At 43.2% G+C, this 22,651-nt stretch overlaps 1 protein-coding gene across 1 annotated transcript in view; it reads right to left on the reverse strand.

Annotated features, from left to right (window-relative positions):
* Positions 1–6,481: 6,481 nt before the first annotated feature.
* The window catches only part of LOC124544712 (tyramine receptor tyra-2), a 77,693-nt gene continuing 61,523 nt past the window's right edge, over positions 6,482–22,651 (reverse strand). Inside the window, exons 3-6 of the mRNA XM_047123358.1 lie at positions 19,225–19,463; positions 13,493–13,828; positions 10,659–10,888; positions 6,482–9,144 (exon numbers count right to left, since the gene is read on the reverse strand). Coding sequence (XP_046979314.1) covers positions 8,335–9,144; positions 10,659–10,888; positions 13,493–13,828; positions 19,225–19,463 — 1,615 coding nt within the window. The 3' untranslated portion in view covers positions 6,482–8,334. The remainder of the gene's footprint in view (positions 9,145–10,658; positions 10,889–13,492; positions 13,829–19,224; positions 19,464–22,651) is intronic.

Below are 22,651 nucleotides of genomic sequence, written 5' to 3' on the forward strand. Positions count from 1 at the left end.
GTCCCTCCTGAAGCCATGGATTCCATGTTTGCATGACAGTCACGAGACCCACGTTGTAAGCATTTGCTTTAAAAAACTCGAATCCTTGCAAAATTCCTACAGTGCATTTGTTCCCTGGTGAATTTTATTAAAAAAAATTGCATTAAAGAAAAAAGACTGACAACGATAAATGTAACGCACCAGGGGTAAAATATCTTTGAAATCTTACACTGAATTTCATGCTGACTTGGAAAACAGTAAGGTATAGAGGCGGAACTGATGAAATCTTCTCGGGCTTCCAGCCAGGTGGCTGCATTGAAGTTCTGTGACGTTCCGATGAGTGTCACTTTCACGATCTTCCGACGAAGTGTCGAGACACGTGCCGGTGGCCCATATATAGGGTGTGACATTTAGCCTTGCCACCTCATGTATTTCCGAAACGTACCAATATGTGAAAAATTAAGCAGGAATGCAGCTACGTCAGGGACTCTCACAATCGGCGGGAATGCATAATCCATAAAAACAAATAAACATCACTTTCAACACAAAGCTACTTCTTTTTTAAATGGCACATATACTTTTTTTTCTATGGCAATGAAAATCAGAGGTACAATTAGTGACGGATGACTTGTTTTCACAGTTCTAAACCTCATTCCTTCTGAAATACTCAGACTCTGAAGGGTGATAACGGAGTCACAGTTTCTCCCGTAATGCGAAGAGCAGGCCCCAGAACAGTGCAGGCAGCCAACATTACGTCATTACAGCATTACGGTAGAAACCGCGGCACCGTTTCCAATTACTTAAAGCAGAGGACACCAAACTTTTTTGACAACTTGCCATATATCTGGCAAAATAACTAGCGCGGACCACGTCATCATTCTGTATAATACAGAAAGCTTTGGGGTAAAAGACGGGAAACTAAGTTCAGCATTCCGCGTGAATAATGTGTGAGTGGCACGCAACCAATATACAGGGTGAGTCAGGAGGAAGCATACGTGTTTTGACGGGTGATAGCATTACTGATTCTGAACAGAAAACTTGATATGCACATATGCCCTATTCCGGGTGGTTTCCGAGATAAAACACTTTTAATGTACGTTTCTCTTTATTTTCTACATTATTCATTGTCATTGTTTACAACGTACCACAGTAATATAGAGGAAGGTGAGACTAAAATTTTGATACGAGATGATTGTGGTCTATCAAGTCGGAAAACTACCTCAAACTGGCCTACAAAAAGTACTTAAGTTACAGCGCATGCGCATCGCGCCAGATGATTCAATATTCTCTCTCCGCGCAAACTGTTAGTCCTAATCAAAATATAAATAGGACCTTTTCTGTAGCAAATTTAATTTAGTTTAATTGTGCACCGAGACACGTTTTCGTTGGAGTGTGCGCTTTTCGAGTTATTAAAGAAAAACGTACAAAAGTGATATTAAACGTGTTCTATCTCGGAAACCATTCGCAATAGGGCGTATGTCACTCTGAAGTTTTTTGTTAAGAATCACTAATACAACCGCGTCTCAAAGCAAGTACCTTTCCTCCTGACTCACGCTGTATTTATTTGCTAAAAAGGTTATTAGAGAAGGTGACGTTAGCAAAAAGAGAGTTACATCCGTCTCTAATGACCTCGTTGTCGGCGGGACGTTAAACAATAAACTCCTCTTCCACGGTAGTTCCATCAGATCTTGCATGCACATATCGAAATCTCACAAACTAAGCAGCAAAAGAACGTTAGTGTGATTTGTGAAACTGACGTTTGGCTTTCAAGACATCATTAATGATTAGTTTGGTGTTGCCGTATCCAGTCGAGATAACTGCTTTCATATATTCATCTGTCAGTCTCATTCGATGTGCTGACTTAACATACCTCATTTTCGAAAACGTTTGCTCACAGACATCAGTTGTCCCAAACACTGGTGCTATATACCATCGCAAATTTCTTTAGTTTCGGAAACTCAACAAGCTTTCTTTCTCTGTGTTTCTCTTTCAACAAGACATTTGCTTCCAAATCAATGAGCTTCAACTGTAATACAATTACCACATCACCGAGGCTACACTCAAGCGGATTCTGGAACAAAAGAATGTCACTCTCCAAAAGACGCTTCTTCAAGTCACGAATAACTTCTTACGGAAAATCAAGGTTGACTTTTTCGAAGATTGACCTCTTTAAACTAGTGACAATGAGAATAAGTTTCTCCTTACGGTTACGCTTAAGATAATGACAGCGTCGTCTGACCTCTTTTGATGATTCTGTAGAGATATAGACGAGGTTATCCTTACCCTGAATTTTAAACTTCAGCTCATTCGTGTGGGATGTCATGTCGGCCAAAAATTACAACTTTTGTCTGCCAACTAGGATCTGACAACTGTGGATCAGCTCTGTGTTTTTCAGTGAGAACTTTTTGTTTCGGAGCTTTTAAAACTGGAACAGAACTTCACCGCTGCTGAGCCACCTCACTGTTGTATGATAAGGCAAGTAACAGAATTCAGAATCACTCTCTTCAAGAAAAGCCTTGGACTGACGGTGACTGAGCGCCATATCCACGAATGAAGTTCACAGCAGAAACGACTGGTTTCAGTACACAAGGAATGTATGTCTTTATCGCAGAATGCCATGTGATGTGTGATGCAGTGTATGAAAGGAGAGTTCGAAATTTCCATATCTTACAACGGGTCCTGATCGTTGAACATGGTAAATTTAAGGCACACAAGAGCCAGGTGGTTTCCGCACGTGTGAAAATCACTTGGTATTCTACAGATAATATTTAAATTTAGACTGTATCACAGCGACTCGCGTCCCACATTGAGTAAATCCAAGTACCGTCGGTGGGTCGGATGAAAAAAAAAAAAAGGGGGGGGGGGGCTCTGACGTATGTGCTTCCAACAGAATTTTTCACCCTTTTGTTTCATTTCGGAAATATTTTAGGTGGTAAACTTTGCACTGCAAATACTACGGGAATGGGAATCCTATTGATGTGTGGTTTTCACGGAATGGTAATACGAGTAATACTTAGAAAGCGCATTTTTGTGCAAACTTGCGCTTTTTTTAAATGGAACAATGTCTGCTGACTTTAAAAAACTAAAAGTAGGGTAGATTAGAATGTCAGTGGTGTTTGTTGCAGGATTTTAGTGCGAATGGTTTACGAGTTATAGCATTTTGAAATTTCCACACAGATACTTGTTTATGCCATTGAACCTGCGTAGTTGCCATATACGAAGTTATGTTTGGTTACAGTGTGCTTGCGTGTTCCTTGAGTGCAGTGTGACTTGCCAATCAGTAAGAGTGTAACAGTCCAAGCAGTAGATCGTGAGTGGACGATGGAACTTATTAGTGCAGAAAAAGTCCACATTCTCGTAGTGTATGGAGAGTGTAGGAAGAATGCAGTTCGTTATTGTGTGGTGTATGCGGCAAGATATCCCAACAGACGTCAACTATCTCGGCAATTATTTATCAACCTCTTGAACCAGGTACGTGAAAATGGTATTGTAACACCTAGACAAGGTAACAGAAGGACACAAATAACGACAGAAGAGGGGGGAAAGTAATGTTCTTGCTGCTGTTGCAGTTGATCCGGACGTTAGCTGTTTCACAATCGTATGAGGAACTAGCATGTGTCAGGCAAGTGTTCTACGCATTTTCCATTGACATAGGCTCCATCCCTATCACATCTCCCTCCATCAAGAACTGCATAGAAACGATTATGAGAATCGCATTAACTACTGTACATGGGCATTAAATCTGTATATTCCAGATGCATCCTTTATCTTGTTTAGCGATGAAACCACATTTACCAACCATGGCCAGGTAAACAGCATAACCATGCACTATTGGTCTGTTGACAACCTCCATTGGCCTCATCAGGTGGCATGTCAGCCGCGCGGGGTAGATGCGCAGTCTGAGGCACCTTGCCGAGTCCTCCCTCGGGCATGGGTGTGTGTGTTGTCCTTAGCGTAAGTTAGATTAAGAAGTGTGTAAGACTAGGGACCGATGACATCAGCAGTTTGGTCCCATAGGAACTTACCACTAACACAGGTGGAACGTCAGCGCACATAAAGTGTAAATATGTGGTGTGGGAGAGTGAACCATCAGCTCATACACCCATTTTTCAGAGACAGAACACTCAACATGCACAGGTATTGCAGCCTCCCAACAGACTATTTTCCACGCATACAGACTAAGAGAGTAGTCTGCAGTACCAACATCATCGCTGTGCAGCCCATGGTACACGAAGTACTATGGCATTGTTTCAAGAGTTGTTTCCAGATCATTGGATTGGACGCAAAGGACCTGTACCTTGGTTGGTCCGTTCCTCATATTTGACGCTTGTAGACTTTTTGTTGTTGGAAAAGTTGAAAGAGTTTCTGCAAGGAGCTACCAACTACACCCCATGATATTCAATTACGTTTACTGCAGCCTGCTCGGACATCTCTGCTGAAATGCTAACATTTCTGCAGCAGTCGTTCCATACTAGACTGGAAGCGTATATTGATTTTGCCAGAGGTCATTTTGAACACAACCTGTGATGGTCAATTGTCCCGTTACTGGTTAGATAACTAGCGTACGCATGTGTGTTCTTCTTTAGTGTGTTCTAGCACAGGTATTATACAAGTGTCGATGTGGGAACTTTTCAAAATACGATATCCTGTAAGCGACTCATACTACCGTAGAATGCTGCAATAAACCTCACTTACATTCTATTTTATCCTTCTTTTGGCATCTTAATGTTAATAGGTATTTAACATTTTAAAAAAGTGCACGTTTCAACAAAAAACTAGACTTTATAAGAATTATTATGATCTGTATTGGCTAACAATATGAGCCCCAGATGCAGGGTTTGGTGGGGAGCACAGACAACTGTTCAACTCTGTGCATTCAGTCTTGTCCAGAACTGCGAAGCATCAACAGCTGTCTACCTTCTTGGTGTATATCTGCTGGTGGAGAGTTCCATTCTGAACTTAGCAGGCTGCCCCCATCCTGTCGACGTACTTGTGCTGGAGCCTTATCTCAACTGACCACTTATGATGCTCTCCCACAGTCGACAAGCTTGGCACAATATGTTTGTTTTCTCAAATTGTAATGTACATTCTGTTGATGCTGAGTGCTACCAATGCTGGTTTAACTTAATGCTCCAGATGTACACATTTAATATGTCCCACGCAGGGTTGCAAGAAGCAGCACTGTGTTTGCTGGATGTACTGGCGTTCACACTTGCAAGGGATGCTCCCAGGGGGTATGATTAAAATGCAGCTACTGACAGAAGTAAAACTCATAAAAAAGTGACTGGTTGCTATGTTTCTCAAACATGAACTTTATCTTTCAACTGAGACTTTATCCTGATTGGGACATATTTTATACATCTTTCCTGGTAAATAAAATTAAATGTTTTCATGAGAGATCTCATGATCTCACAGTGAATGACCCTGTACTGGTGTTATTGGTTGCTGTTGAGGTCACCTTTTTAATATGTAATCCAATGAACACTGGCATGAAACTATTTGTAATGTAATTTTGTTGTAGCACTTCACCCATGCATGACACGAAATTTTTTATGTTACTTGAAGTATTGCACTTGATAATTAACATGAAACTCTGTACCAGTTCTGTATAAAAAAACAATAAAGGAGATTTTTTATGTTGATGTTAGCGAACTAAGTACTTCGCACACTGATTTTAAACAGCTCAATATATATAAGATGTTTTGTCGTTTTCAGACAAGATGGAGTTCCAGAGGTATGTTTATATTGACGCGACAGTTTAATCTTTCCCCCAGACTCCACGAAGCTTTATTTTACTATAGAATGTGAACTCTGTGTTTGTGGTCAATCTACTCGTTGTGTTTTTAGTTTTCATGCAAGAGATTCATCACTGATGCAAATGTAGATATAAAAACAGAAAAGCTGATACTTATTAAAGCCGCTGCTTCCCCAGTTACATTGAATCACTGTTGTCTACCTACCACCATTTGCCTACTATTATTTGCATGACCACAGAGTTATTTATCAAGAATGAGAATTGTCCATTTGCTGTAAGAGTGGAAGCCATTTTACAATAATACTGCAGCTATGAGACTTTTTGCCGTTGCTATTAAATTCTCACTTTCAACTAATGGCTGAAAACTATTGTTAAAATGATGTACGGGTGCAGTTATTTTTAGACAAGTTTCAAATTGCATTCTGTTTGCTATGACACATCTTCTGTTACTGTTCAGTTTATTCATTGGAGAAATAAATTTGCTGCAGATAAACAGATGAAGAAACTGTAGAATACAGGCAAAGATAGAGAGAAAAACCGTCATAAAAAAAGAAATGACAAGACTGCAAGATAAAGCCTGCTTTGAACTAACAACAAAATATTGTAACTCATTAAACTTTTCTAAGAAAGACTATTCTTACTTAGTGAACCAGCTGGTGTCAGCATTAAATTTTAACAGTATGAGGAATTTCAAATGAATTGACGAGTATTTAGCAAAAGGAAGATTGTTTTATTTTTAGCCAAAGCAATTAATAAAAACACAGCTGAAGTTTTGCATAATTCAAGATTAATTGCCTCTAATTTGAAATGTGTTTAATACAAAACATATTTTGAATTTAGAAAAGTGTAATTTGTGAGTTTTGAGCTGCACAATCTCCATCAAATATCTAACATTTAAAATAAAAATTTATTTCTGCAATTCTTGATGAATTGTGTTTTTTATAAAAATTAAAACAACAGTTTAATATTACTTTAAATCAGTCTTTTCAAAACTTAAATATAATATCACTATGCTGATAGCATTTTACAATTTGACAGGCAAAACATTTGGCTTGAAAGAATGCTGTTCCTCTAAAGTTGTCACTTTTTGTTTACATCATTTGTACTTAGAAACAGCCCACTATAGCAGGGATGTGAACACACAGTTTATAAGTTGCTACATAATTTTCTAGACGTTTCAGAAGGTACAGCAGTATTCTTTTGATGTAATCAGCTTCTGATCATTGCCTAATTTTTGATGTCTGAAAGAAACTAATATTCTGACTAGCTTGACTGACCTTGCTGAAACAGGCTGAGGATATAAATCTTAATATTAACTCAATAATTTATTATGCCAGTATTTCTGACAATAATATCTACCAACATCTGTTAATTACAAGCAACAGTAACTGACCATCTGTTAGGATAATATTTCTTTTCATTGATTTTTTTCAGAGCATTGGAGCATGCACAATGTGTTTCGAATTCCCCATGTTGGTTAGCTGTAGTAATAACAATAGGCAGTGGCATGAGTCTGTACTGCTACATTGCAGCAAGGGTAACATTACTTAGTAATGATATTGTAACTTAAATGCTCAGTGAGAAATAACTAATTCCCAGCCAAGCTTTGTACCTGTCACATGGTAAGACTGTTAGTTACAGTGAGTAGAATTTGAGCTCATATAAATAAGCACTGGTCAACCGTATCATCACATACTGCTGTACCAATGTAGAGAGCATATTCCATCTACATAAATGTGAAAGTGCTCTAATATCACTATCATTCTCTCTCTCTCTCTCTCTCTCTCTCTCTCTCTCTCTCTCTCTCTCTCTCTCTCTCTCTCTCTCTCTCTCTCTCATATTCAGCAATGTAGTTGTGGACTTGAAGTTTCACTACCAAGCTGTGGAATACTGAAATTTTAGAAAATCTGAAATGTTGGCTGCCTATAGCAGTCTCCACAATAAATTTTCTTCCTTAATGAACTCACAGTAATGGAATTTCTTACTATCACAAGACCCTGCAAATTTTGTTATATGCTGGCAGTACCCTCAGCAACCTCTTCATCATTCTTCTGAGAAAGTTAAGCACTTTCAGGAACTTAATTGTAAGGAATACTGACACGCTGCACTATACATATCTTAACTGTTCGAATATGCTCTATTTACAGCACTACTACTACTACAACGACTTTGTCCGAGGTATGTCACAATTAACTTGTGATGCTCTAGCATTGATTTTAGTCTAGTTTATCATTCTCTCGATGGAAGAGTCTGCAATCAGTATGCAGCCATTTTCAGCTGAGACTGTGCTTCAGCTTCTTTCCCCTAAACAGTACACTTGTTACACATCAACCTCCAGAGCATCCTTACTGAAGTTCCTAATTGTAAATGCTCTACAAAATTTCTAACACAGCAAAAAACACAGACGTGTTTGTTATTTTTTGACGGTTTGAATACTTAGTGGAATATGGTACACAATTGTGCATTGACAGTATCAGTTTTACTCGCACTCCAGGCTACGGACACAGAAAACGCCAAATACACAATGCGGCACTGTACAGTGTCTTTTCGAACAGTCGTTACGATCACACAGTCGAACGACACCACTGCAATTGGCGATCTCAGTCATCTATTCCAGTGTCCACGGTGGAAGACGTGTACTGCGTACTAGCACCACTGGAGAAGGAACTGCGACAAGTGTCCACGCTGAGGGCCGCATCGGGAACTGGCACGAAGTCGCACAGCATAGTCCGGCACTTGGGCTGCTTGTAGCCCCATTTAGTTTTGCTGAGCAACGACTGCAGTACCGACGAGGAACTGTCTTTGGACAGAGAGTCAGTCTCGCCTTCCGCCAGGGAGGCCATTACGTCCAGCGACACGTGGCTGTAGTTTGCAGTGAGATGCGTCTGCTGGGGGTGGTGGACCTGCACAGACGGCGGACGCCTCAGCGTGGGCGCCTTCCGACGGCACGTGGCGGTACCGGACCCCGCCTCGGACGGCCTCGGCAGCCCGAAGATACGGCGGACCTCGCGCTGGACGCGGCGCGACCGGAGGGCGAAAAGAAATGGCGAAGCGACCGTGCCCGCGGCCAGCATGGTGAGGCTGAGCGCGTCCACGTAGTGCGGCACGCCGCCGGCGGGCAGCGCCACCAGCAGCCCCGAGTGCAGCAGCAGCGCCGCCACGTAGGGGAACCAGCAGAAGAGCGCCATCACCACGACGAGCGCCGAGACGCGCGCGGCCCGCGTCTCCTCGCGGTAGCGGAACACGCTCGCGTTCGAGATGCGGTGCTTCAGTGACGTCACGATGCTGCTCGACGTGCTGCGGACGCTGGCAGCGCGCGAGAGCGGCGTCGAAGGCGCGGGCGACGACTGGCAGGTGGGAGGGCCGCCGCCCTTCTGCGGGGAGCTCGGCGGCGTCACCGTCACTGTCACCTGCGAATTCAAGGAGGCAGCTGCTGTCAGCTTCACAGGTCACAATGTTGGGTATACGCATCAGTCAGGTCACTTGCGATTGCGTAATGATATACAGAATAAAATGAAATTAACACCCTTAGCTGCTTACAGGCGTTGACATACGTCAACGGGGACAGATGAAAATGTGTGCCCCGACCGGGACTCGAACCCGGTATCTCCTGCTTACATGGCAGACGCTCTATCCATCTGAGCCACCGAGGACACAGAGGATAGCGCGACTGCAGGGATTTATCTCTGGCACGCCTTCCGCGAAACCCACATTCTCAAAGTATTGTGCCGCACTACATTCGTAGTGCCCCCCGCCCATTATACTCTTTACTCGCGGCGCGTTGCTGATTCCCGTAAGAGTTCGGGTACTGTTTGTGCATTCGCACAGAAGAAGATGGTCAAGTGGCCGGTGAGCCTTAACTAATATATATATACACACACACTAAGTATAGATATACAGGATACTCAAAAACGAATATAGCGATTAAGAACGCCTGTAACTACACTGACGTTTAAAACTCAAGGACGAAAGTAGCTTCTGCCCGATGTACTATTCAAGAGCAGCATCACTCTTATATGTTTGATCTGTTTATTGTAGATTGATTTCAACTGCTATATAGCTATTTTCAGTGCAATGATATCTCACTTACGACTGATGCTGCCTTTCCTACTGTTTTGAATCTCATTAATTCGGTCATGGAGTACGCCGTTCATGTTATTGTGGTCTTCAGTCCTGAGACTGGTTTGATGCAGCCCTCCATGCCACTCTATCCTGTGCAAGCTGCATCATCTCCCAGTACCCACTGCAGCCTACATCCTTCTGAATCTGCTTAATGTATTCCTCTCTTGGTCTCCCTCTACGATTTTTACCCTCCAGCTGCCCTCCAATACTAAATTGGTGATTCCTTGATGCCTAAGAACATGTCCTACCAACCGGTCCCTTCTTCGACTCAAGTTGTGCCACAAACTCACAAACTCCTCTTCTCTCCAATTCTATTCAATACCTCCTCATTAATTATCTGATCTACCCATCTAATCTTCAGCATTCTTCTGTAACAACACATTTCGAAAGCTTCTGTTCTCTTCTTGTTCAAACTATTTATCGTCCATGTTTCACTTCCATATATGGCTGCTAACCCTCTGACCGAACACGCTGAGCTACCGTGCTGGCGACCACTCAGCTACCGGGGGCGGACGTCGTATCATATGAAAGTCGCTTTGATCCTTAGGTTTTGCACACCAGTATACTTCACCCTTAGTTTGCGATGCATCGATAATTATTCCAAAGAGGGATCCTCAGAAATTTAATATCAGCTTGAATAAATAAAGTTACGTAACTATTTTTTTTTAAATTCCTTGCAGGCACGCGCTTGGAGTCCTAGTACACATCGAGCTCCCCGCACCACAGCAAGGAGGCATGTCTGTTTTTGAGGTGATAATTTAACTTCACGATCACGTCTCCTAATGGCTAATGGAAGACTCACTTGTTGCAGGAGGGCCGTGTTGTCCTCCGAGGCGGGCGCAGCGGACACGGAGAAGGTGATGGTGGTGGGCTGCGGCTGCTGTTGCAGCTGCGGCGGCTGCAGGTCTCCCGACGATGCCTCCTCCGCCACCGACGCCAGCGGTTGGCAGTCCGCCACCTGTGCGTCGACCGACGCGTCCGCTGTGCTCACTTGTGACGTCAGCTGCGAGCTGGCTGCCACCGGACCAGAACCTGCGCACACCGACATACGGGGGCTCTGTTAGTCGCTGCTGCTCTGCGCCACCAAACGCCTGCTCCCTGTCCCTTCCTTATACAAGCAATGCGGTTTCGAAAAAGGCTGTGACAAAGCCGCCACTCTTAATGAACATCTGTAAGCAATTTCCATCCCCTGGTACAGAAACCAGATGGCACTTATAAGAGTCGAGGGACATGAAAGGGAAGCAGTGGTTGGGAAGGGAGTGAGACAGGGTTGTAGCCTATCCCCGATGTTATTCAATCTGTATATTGAGCAAGCTATAAAGGAAACAAAAGACAGGTTCGAAGTAGGCATTAAAATCCATGGAGAAGAAATAAAAACTTCGAGGTTCGCCGATGACATTGTAATTCTGTCAGAGAGAGCAAAGGACTTGGAAGAGCAGTTGAACGGAATGGACAGTGTCTTGAAAGGAGGATATAAGATGAACATCAACAAAAGCAAATGAGGACAATGGAATGTTTTCGAATTAAATCAGGTGATGCTGCAGGAATTAGATTAGGAAATGAATTTTGCTATTTGGGGAGCAAAATAACTAATGATGGTCGAAGTAGAGAGGACGTAAAATGTAGACTGGCAACGGCAAGGAAAGCGTTTCTGAAGAAGAGAAATTTGTTAACATCGAGTATAGATTTAAGTGTCAGGAAGGCGTTTCTGAAAGTATTTGGAGTGTAGCCATGCATGGAAGTGAAACATGGACGATAAATAGTTTGGACAAGAAGAGAATAGAAGCTTTCGAAATGTGGTGCTACAGAAGATTGCTGAAGATTAGATGGGTATATCACATAACTAATGAGGAGGTACTGGATAGAATTGGGGAGAAGAGGAGTTTGTGGCACAACTTGACTAGAAGAAGGGACCAATTGGTAGGACACGTTCTGAGGCATCAAGGGATCACCAATTTAGTATTGGAGGGTAGCGTGGAGGGTAAAAATCGTAGAGGGAGACCAAGAGATGAATACACTAAGCAGATTCAGAAGGATGTAGGCTCCAGTAGGTACTGGGAGATGAAGCTTGCACAGGATAGAGTAGCATGGAGAGCTGCATCAAACCAGTCTCAGGACTGAAGACCACAACAATAACATTTGTTAATAAGAGTTTATTAGAAAAAGCCACAACAGTTATTCACAAAAGTGAGGAAGAATTATTTATTTTCGTTTTATTTAAAGGAAAGTGACAGTAAACTGAAATATCAGGCCACCAGTTTATCGCCAATGGATATTCAAAGTTGATGACTGTTCATAAGCACTGCTCCTTCATTTTCAACTGGTAACGTTAGGGCTTCTGAATTCAAATGTGGTCGACCTTGAAGGTGTCCAAAGTGAAGGACTCACGGAAGTACCGCCTCAGATGGACCCATCAAGCACACAGTAAGGTTTGGACGACTGGCAGTTAAAGGTGTACGAGGTTTTAAAATTTTGAACATGGCTGCGCTGTAGTAACGTCGCAGGTAGAAATCTGATAGAATTGGAAAATAACAGCCAACCAGTTGCAGAAGTAAAGGTATTAGCGTTTTCCCATGGTTTCGAAAAAATAATTTTTCAGTCCATTTTCCTTACGAAGGAGACAAATTTATGCTTGTCAAAAGGATCGGTACGGGCAGCGGAATCATCCTGAATTTACTTGACGAAAATTGGAAATTTATTTAATCTAAATTGTATCTGCATATCGTCACAATTGTGTCTGTTCTTTCAGGCGTACACGTCCAAATGAACGGACACCGTACCCATATAATACATATGTAAGTAGGCTGTTTAGGTTTTTTTATTGGTAACGCCACCTCTGTATGAAAATCACTGGCTGTGCTGTGTGCAGTCTGTGGCTGCTTTGCATTGTTGTAATACTCGCCATTGTAGTGTTAGGCAGCTGGATGTGAACAGCGCGTAGCGTTGCGCAGTTGGAGGTGAGCCGCCAGCAGTGGTGGATGTCGGGAGAGAGATGGCGGAGGTTTGTAATTTGTCATGAACTGCTATATTTATACATGATGATATCAAGGTAAATACATTGTTTGTTCTCTATTAATATCTTTCATTTGCTAACTATGCCTATCAGTAGTTAGTGCCTTCAGTAGTTTGAATCTTTCATTTAGCTGGCAGTAGTGGCGCTCCTGTATTGCAGTAGCTTGAGCAGCGAAGATTTTTGTGAGGTAAGTGATTTGTGAAAGGTATAGTTTAATGTCAGTCAGGGCCATTCTTTAGTAGGGAATTTTGAAAGTCAGATTGCGTTGCACTAAAACATTGTGTGTCAGTTTAAGGACAGTCGTGTATAATTGTTTAAAAAGGGGACGTTTCACATATAACAAATTATATTGGTAAAGCGTAAAGAAAGCTGATCTGAATTGATATGGTCCCTGGAGACCAAAAGGGAAAGAAAGAGATGGTGCACTATGGGACTTAACATCTGAAGTCATCAGTCCCCTAGACTTAGAGCTACTTAAACCTAATTAACCGAAGGACATCACACACATCCATGCCCGAGGCAGGATTCGAACCTGCGACCGTAGCGGCCACGCGGTTCCAGACTGAAGCGCTTAGAACCGCACGGCCACTAGTGGCCGGCTCATTGAGAAGTGAGTCACTCACCAGTGAGCCGTGTCCGCTTGCTGTTGTGGTGTGCCGCAGAGTAGATGCACAGGTAGATCCACGCGATACCAGCAAACGGGATGGCGAATATGAAGATGGCGTAGCAGGCGGCGAATGTCTCCCTGTAGAGAGAGTAATCGGCCCGCTCCAGCTGTGGCTCCTCCACACTGATGGTGCTGGTGGTGTTGTCGGCGGTGGTGTTGGTGTTGGGAGCGGAACGCGCATGCCGGTACAAGCACGCCTGCCACAGACTGGAGCCGGAGGAGTCCTCCACCGGGACGATGCCCGCCAGGGCGCCGAACACCAGCGCCACACTCCACGCCGTCAGCATCATGGCTGCCGGTCATAAAAATACGTGTTACACTGACTACTGGCAAGGGAAGGGCGGAGGCGAGCGTTCCGTCCTTATCAACGACAAATTGACACCAGACTTTGCTGGAAAAGGTCGGTAGAGGGACGGTGATGTGCAGAGACAACGCTGGAAGCGGCAGGGATGGTTCCAAAATGGATCAAATGGCTCTGAGCATTATGGGACTTCTGAGGTCATCAGTCACCTAGAACTTAGAACTAATTAAACCTAGCTAACCTAAGAACATCACACACATCCATACCCGAGGCAGGATTCGAACCTGCGACCGTAGCGGTCGCTCGGTTTCAGACTGTAGCGCCCAGAACCGCACGGCCACTCCGGACGGCAGCGGTAGGTAAGCAGTACTGTGGAAGTCCGTCATCCTCGAGACTGCTTATTTCTTTCTAAGTGTTTCATAGTAGTTGTAATTTATCTCAAGCAAGATCAGTATAAAGTAATAAGTAGCTACGGCTGGAACGATCTGTTACTGGCCAAAGGGGAGAGGTTAATGGCATTAAACTTCGAAAAGACTCACTATACGCAATTCAGAACCTTTAAGAGGTTTCCACCCAACATACGCATAAAGTATGAAGAAGAGCAAATAGAAGAGCAAATAGAAGAGGTTGACAGTCTTAAATTCCTGGGATTACAACTTGATAATACATTCAGTTGGGAGGAGCACACCACAGAACTGCAGAAACGCCTTAACAAATCTGTATTTGCAATTCGAGTGTTAGCAGACATAGGCGACATAAAAATGAAAAAGCTTGCATACTTTGCCTACTTTCTTTCCATAATGTCATATGGTATATTTTGGGGTAACTCTTCAGGTCAAACAAAAGTTTTCAGAGTGCAAAAGTGTGTAATACGTATTATTTGTGGAGTAAATTCACGGACGTCCTGTTGAAACTTCTTCAAAGAACTGGGTATACTAACTACTGCCTCTCAGTATATTTACTCCTTAATGAAATTTGTCCTAAATAATGTATCTCTTTTTCCGGTTCATACATACAATACCAGGAACAAAAATGATCTGCACAAGAAGTTAAAAGCACTTACTTTAGTTCAAAAAGGGGTCCACTACTCAGGAACACTCATCTTCAATAATTTGCCAGCAAACATAAAAAATTTAGTTACAAATAAGGGTCAGTTTAAAAGGAGCCTGAAAGACTTACTAGTGGCCAACTCTTTCTACTCCATTGACGAATGTTTTAATAGAAACAAATGATGTATTGTATATATTCATGCTGTTATTATGGTTATTTCAGCTTAAAAAAATTGACGTGTTCCACATTCACGAGGATCTCCTCAACACAGATCTATGGAACGAAAAACTAATCTAATCTAACAACCAATACAATGATGTGTACACGCGTGCAAACGCTGTAAGATGAATGTATAAAATCTTATACGAACATTGTGCGATTTATGTCACACAGTAACACACGACTGTAGTAACCTCCCTTAAAGTAAATAATGAGGACTGCGATTTAACGTGCATTGACGGCGAGATCGTTAGAAGTGAAATACTCAAATTAGGAGAGGACGGCAAAATAAATTGTCCGTTTCTTCTGAAAGACTGTCATTACAATCGGTGGATTTAAAATTGCGATCTTCTGTTCATGGCGGTAGGCTGGATGAGGCACCACTCGGAGCTTCATGCGTCTCTCGATGGTGAAACGCTTTCGTCAAAACAGCTGCTTGGTCGATTGTGCATTGCCTGTCAGAGTACAGTGGCGTCAACGACACCGTGGATTATGTTTGTTTGTGCATTAGAGTCGCATAGAAAAAGCTTTGCTATGCTGATGTTTTTTTATGACGCGCGCTTTTTATTAAAAAAACAGTAACAAAAATGGCTACAATGAAATGACAAATAAGGTGACATAATTGCAGCCATAAATTACAGCATCAAAGAATGAGGGATCTTTAGCAGTAGCACACATTCAGCACCTTCACTGTCACCTTCACCTGGTGGCAGTTCAGCATGCACATTTTCTTTTTCTGCAGCCTGAGGTTCCTCATCGTCATTTCCCAGACCCAAATTAATCATTCAGTAAATCCTTGATTTGTGTTCCTTCCAGGGTAAATTACGTGGACAGGAGAGCAGTCCCGAACAGCGACATCGCAAAATCCCTCACTGCCTTGTTATTTTTTGTCAGTTTCAGCCTTCTAAAGGCATCTTTAGGGAGTTCAAGATCTTCCCTTATATCAGACACCAGATGTTTGCCGTCATATTCTTGTATCTGCTGTACTACTGTTTTATTTTTCATGTGTGACTTGCAGGTGAGGTTAGGGTCGGGAAAGTGACCCAACCCATCCCCTCTCTAACGAGGAATCCAGTTCCTAACCTACACCCATTCTGTTGAAGATAATTCGGAGCATGTTACCATATTTCTTATTGTGATTCCGATACTTAAGTGAGGGAGCAAAATCGTACTGCAGTTCTTCGCTTCAGTTATTACACGAACACCAAACTGACGTACTGAAATAAGGGTCTCGGCATATGCAAGCAACAAAAACTGTCAACAGAGCTAAGGTAAATTGACCTGATGGAATATATGAATCGACACAGAGTACGCGAAAGGACTTGCAGTAGCATACGTGGTCTTCCGCGTTCCATCTGGTTAGTAAAACGCACAGTTCCAGAAGGGTAATTGAAAATACCAACTGCTTGCCTTTACTCTGTTATGTCTTACACTATGTCATTATATCTCCACAAACCGAGAGGAGGTTTTTAGAGTACTTAAGTGCCTAATAAGACTCAGCAGTGCTGAAGTCACGCTTGCATAGCACATGGTAAGCTCGGTAAATGTTGAAGGTCGTGGGCCTTCACCAAGAATATTGCCCTTCCCACTTTTTCAAGTACGCGCGTTAAGTATTCAATTTTCTAGCATCTTGGGAGTCTCTAGATCGTCATTCCACTGCGAGAGCACGTGATGAGAATTGATTCACTTTAGAAACAAATGAATGCCGAACAGTATAGCACGCACATTACGGAAAGAATGCTACACAAATCTGAACATTTCGGGTTGAATTTTCTCTGTTCTCGATTGCTGCCAATTAATGCGATCTATCAGTACTGGCCCTTTCAAAGCGTGGCGAAATGTTGTGTTGTGCGGATCAATTGGTAAATAATGTAAGGAGCAGGTTTAAACACTAACGTCTCTATAATCAGCTTTCGCTAGCCCTTATCACTTGGGTGTGTTAGTTATGCCATAGCTGCTGATCGGTACGAGGCGGGCGCTTCCGTGGATTACCAATACTGATCGACATTGCTACCGTCACTACCCCATCACTGGCCCGCCCCCCTCCTGCCCCTCCCTCAGTAGAAGGCGACCATAAATTGGTCTATACATCGAGAGTAGTATCGATTATTATTGACAACTTTTCGATATCTGTCGATCAGGGTGTTTGAAGTATCCATAGTACAGGGTGACACACGAGAGAGAGACGGTTTTTAATGAAATAATACTCAGCCAACTTTAAAATTAATGCATGTTATTTACACAAAATCAAAGCTCATTATTTGCCATTTTAGTTAACAAAGTTATTTGTGAAAATAATGTCGTCAAGGTGATGTCCGTCATTTCGAATGCAGGACTCAAGTCTCTTCTCAAAATCCTCCATCACATGGACTAAAATCTCTGCAGGGATGGCAGCAATTTCTTGAATGATTGCATTCTTCAACTCGTCCAAATTTCGTGGTTTGTGGTTATAGACACAGTTCTTAAGGTACCCCCACAGGGAAAAGTCACATACTGACAGGTTGGGAGACCTGGGTGGCCAAGGAACATTGCCAAAACGTGAGATAATCCGGCCAGGAAACATTCGTCGAAGAACTGACATTGAAGTGTTCGCTGTGTGCGATGTTGCCCCATCCTGCTGGAACCAAACGCGTTTTAAAGGGATTCGTCGTCTTCTTAGCTCTGGTTTCAGGAATGTTTCAAGCACACGAATGTAACGAACCGAATTAACAGTAACTGAGGCCCCGTTGTCTTCAAAAAACAAGGTCCAATAATGCCAACAGAGGCAAGAGCACACCAGACTTACTTTTTCTGAGAGGACGCTGGTGGATAAGGTGTGGATGCTCTAGAGCCCAGTAACGTAGGTTTTGCTTATTCACGGTCCCGTTTAAATGAAAATGGGCTTCATCGATCATCAATAAAATTTCATTTTTATTCGATCCCAAAATCACTTGCATTCTGTAAGCGAAGTCTTCTCGTGCAGTAAAATCAGTTGTTGGACAATGAGCATTTTGTAGGGATGGAATTTTAATTCTTTATGCAAAATTCGTGTAACCGATTCACGATTGATTCGTAACTAACTAGCATGACGTCTAGCTGACCGTCCTGGGCTTCTGACTGCCGCTTGCCTTACCCTCTCAACATTTTCTGGTGTCGTTACTCTGCGTCTCGGGCCAGGATGCTTGTTATCCAGTAGGTTTCCAGTTGAACTGAAGTTTTCCTTCCACCCATCTGAGGATTGTGTTACGGCTCGGAACAGCTCCATGTCGACCGACATTAAACCGCGCACGAAACAATCGCTGCGTAGCAACAATAGACTCACCACTTTTCATGAAACTGCCAAACACTCGACGTTGCAAGTCCCACTGCTCCATAGCGACTGAGTAAATGAAATGGCGTCTTGTGTGGATCAGAACTATCCCCACCACGACCACCTCCCACGACCGCGCCCTCAGTACTACGCAGTTCAAAACCGTCTGTCTCCCGTGTGTCACCCTGTACTTAGCGACATTGCCGGCCGGTGTGGCCGTGCGGTTCTAGGCGCTACAGTCTGGAACCGCGTGACCGCTACGGTTGCAGGTTCGAATCCTACCTCGGGCATGGTTGTGTGTGATGTCCTTAGGTTAGTTAGGTTTAAGTAGTTCTAAGTTCTAGGGGACTGATGCCCACAGATGTTAAGTCCCATAGTGCACAGAGCCACTTTGCGACATTAATAACACTGATCACTGAAGAGAGATACGGGAGAAACATGTGGTCAACGAGAGATGCGGGAGGATTAAAAAAAAATTTCAAGTCTGCAGGCTTTCGTGGCCGTTGTCATTGAAGTTAAAATCTTCTGGGTTATCAGGCCGCGTCATGTTTCTTCTAAAATGATCATTGTTTCGACTCCTCTGCTGGGATCTTCTTCAGGATCCTTTGGTGTCCACTACTGCTAGAACACTGATTGTTCTAGCAGTAGTGGACACCAAAGGATCCTGAAGAAGATCGCAGCAGAGGGGTCGCAACGTCGATCATTTTAGAAGAAACATGACGCGGCCTATTAACCCAAAGATATTATATATATTGCTGTAATACGGCAGATCTCGGGAAATACGGGACGGTTGGTCACCCCAGCTCGGATAGTGATGGGAGTGGCTTACCTGCGGAGCGCAGCTTGTTGATGCGCGAGTGGTAGTGCAGCGGGTCGACGACTGCGCAGTACTGGTCGAGCGCGATGAGCAGTACTCCAAGGATTGAGGCTGCGCAGGTGGCGGCGGCGGCGGCTCGGCCGGCGGAACAGAGCGCGGACAGCGGCCGGGACAGCACGGAGTCCGCGGCCGCCAGCGGGAGGAACACGCAGCACGCCGACAGGTTCGTCGCCACCAGATTCAGCACGAACCTGCGCATTGCCGCAGAGCACAGGCGTCACTCGCCGTACAACTCCGTGCCGGTCGGTCGGGTACTGGATATAACAATTTGTAGGGGTTAAGATGTCGCACAGGCCCAGGACGCTGGCTGAGACATGTGGAAGACTTCGGTACATTAGGATACGTGGAAAATTCAGTCGGTGTAAAAACGACATTGTTTACAAAAGTAGCTCGTGGGAACTATCTGCTTTATGATGGATAAAAACTCGAATTACGCCAGCCATCTATGATGTCTGGTTAACAAAGGGAGCGTCTTTCGCAATCATCACGTGTTTCGTGGTACGAAAACCTCCCTGCCTGGAAAATTATCCTTTGGACACTGCCCTGATTAATGTATTATAGAAGATCGTGGCGCTCAGATACGATTAACCTAAAGATTGTCGGGTATTCCCTCTGACGTCAAGAACGTACCGAGAAACGTTATGGCTTATCGAGAGGTTTCCCACTGACTAGGACTGTAAGTAGGCTGTTTAGGTTTTTTTATTGGTAACGCCACCTCTGTATGAAAATCACTGGCTGTGCTGTGGGCAGTCTGTGTCTGCTTTGCATTGTTGTAATACTCGCCATTGTAGTGTTGGGCAGCGGCAGCTGGATGTGAACAGCGCGTAGCGTTGCGCAGTTGGAGGTGAGCCGCCAGCAGTGGTGGATGTGGGGAGAGAGATGGCGGAGTTTTGAAATTTGTCATGAACTGCTATATTTATATATGATGATATCAAGGTAAATACATTGTTTGTTCTCTATTAATATCTTTCGTTTGCTAACTATCCCTATCAGTAGTTAGTGCCTTCCATAGTTTGAATCTTTTATTTAGCTGGCAGTACTGGCGCTCGCTGTATTGCAGTAGCTTGAGCAGCGAAGATTTTTGTGAGGTAAGTGATTTGTGAAAGGTATGGTTTAATGTTAGTCAGGGCCATTATTTTGTAGGGAATTTTGAAAGTCAGATTGCGTTGCGCTAACAAAATATTGTGTGTCAGTTTAAGCACAGTCTTGTATAATTGTTAAAAAGGGGACGTTTCAGGACAAACTACCATCATCAACGAAGTCTTAGTGTTGACTTAGTACTTATCTACCGCATTTTTAAAATGTGACTACACCTATTCAGGCCGTTTTAGTTTTATTTGTAGACCGTGCCCTCTTAAACAAATTACAGATTCAGGAATATCTTCTGAAGAAGGCTCAATTATTTGGGCTGAAACGTAGGTACAGGTTGGTTTCGTTACCGCAACCGAGGCTGATAGTTTCTTATATATTAGAATACTGAACGAATACAAACAATGACAACACAAATGGTCACAGATTTATTTGACGCGTAAAGGAGTGTCGAGGACGTGCTAATGAGCCTGAACTGGCAGACACTTTAAGACAGACGTCGAATACTCTGCAAGAACCTGCTTACAAAGTTTCAAAGAACCAGCATGAAGTGATGACTCTAGGAACATATCCCCATCTTCTACATATCACTTCCCTAGAAACCGCGGAGGCAAGACTGCCACCTTATGATTTCGTGGCATATTTCAAACTTACAGGACTGTCGGGCGCCCGCTCCCGTTATATAAATTCTCCACGATACTTCGCCAACAGACTAGATGCCATCTTCAGGTGGTTTCTTATCAGTGCTGCTCTGCTCGGGTCGACGTCCTATATACGTTCGCCGTTACCCTTTCCATCACTCTGGAGTGACGGAGGGAGTAATATCAAACTTATGTAGAACGCCGATCCGAGCAGGACAGCGCTGATCAGAAATCACCTGAAGATGGCAACGAGTCTGTTGGCGAATTCATCCTGGATGACACCCGAGAATTTTACAAAGAAGATGCGGCTAATTACAGTGCATACAGAGGCATTTAACAAATCATTCTTCCTGCGTGAATAGACTAATAAATGGTACAATGGGAAGTACCCTCTACCACGCACTTTACATCGGTTTGCGGGAGTATAAATATATACATAATCCAGATTTAGTGCATATTGCGATGAGGAGTGGTAGAAACGAGAATAACAACTTGCGTAACGTCAAAATGGCGATAGATACCGAAGTTCAAGTGAAAGAGTTAACCTAGCTATCTGGAAGCAAGATTACAAAGGATGGAGGAATACTGGAATCAGATTACTACAGGTGATTAAATATCTCTTCAATAAGAGAGCTCTTTTGGTATCATATATTCGTATGGATATGAAGAATTTCGTGAAGCACATATCTGGAGTATAATGTTGAAGTGTTAAGTAGACATCGGAAACCCAGATCTGAAATGTGGTGCTATCTGAGAAAAGAATGAGTGGACAGATAAAATACGAAATGAAAGAGAGTAAAACAATAGGGAGGGATATAAATATGCAGAAGACACTTAATGGAAGAAGGGACAGATTAATGGGACATCTGGTACTGCGTCCAGCCGCGGTTAACATGGCCCTGGAAGGAGTAGTAGAAAGGAAAATAGACGTATACCAAGACTATAATGTGAAAAAAGATTTTAGATGAAAAATAGAGAGCAGCGACAAACTAGTCGAAAGAATGACAACTTAAAAAAAAGCGATCCATGTGGCGCTTTGTTGGAAACAGCGAGTTAGAAATGGGCATTCAGCACTAGTAAGCTTGAAGGAAAAAGCCTTAGGGCTTAAACCGTAAAGTCACAGATGATGGTGGCAAAAGTTAACTAGTTCTATGTTCCGAAGATGATATCACAATAAACGTTCGGAACGTAGCATTTTTCGTCCCCGTTACTGCGCTGCTGTACTACGTTAAGTACTACAATACTGAAATGTAATATTCTCTCAATTAATTCTACCATTGGTGCAATACAATCATCTCGTGCTTCAAACTAATTCTTCAGGAAGTGCTGTGTTATTTGGGTTTGCGACGGTCATCACATCGAATTACGTCAGCCATCTGCAAAGTATTGTTGACGATGTCAAACACTCCGTGTTTCGCGGTACGAAAATTCCCCAGTCCGTAAAACTGTGGCTTGGACACTGCCCTGCTTAGCATACTGGTTCTGTTATGGAAAAACTCAGCGCAGATGTACTTAATTTAAAGGAATTCACGTTCTAATTTGTTGGGTATTCCCTCTGACGTCAAGAACGTACCAAGAAACCTTACAATGTGTGTTCAGATCTTCGCCACTGATCGCAGAGAAGACCTTCGGCGTTCTCCGCCTGAATA

This window comes from Schistocerca americana, chromosome 8 (genome assembly GCF_021461395.2).
Source record: "Schistocerca americana isolate TAMUIC-IGC-003095 chromosome 8, iqSchAmer2.1, whole genome shotgun sequence".
NCBI lineage: Eukaryota > Metazoa > Arthropoda > Insecta > Orthoptera > Acrididae > Schistocerca > Schistocerca americana.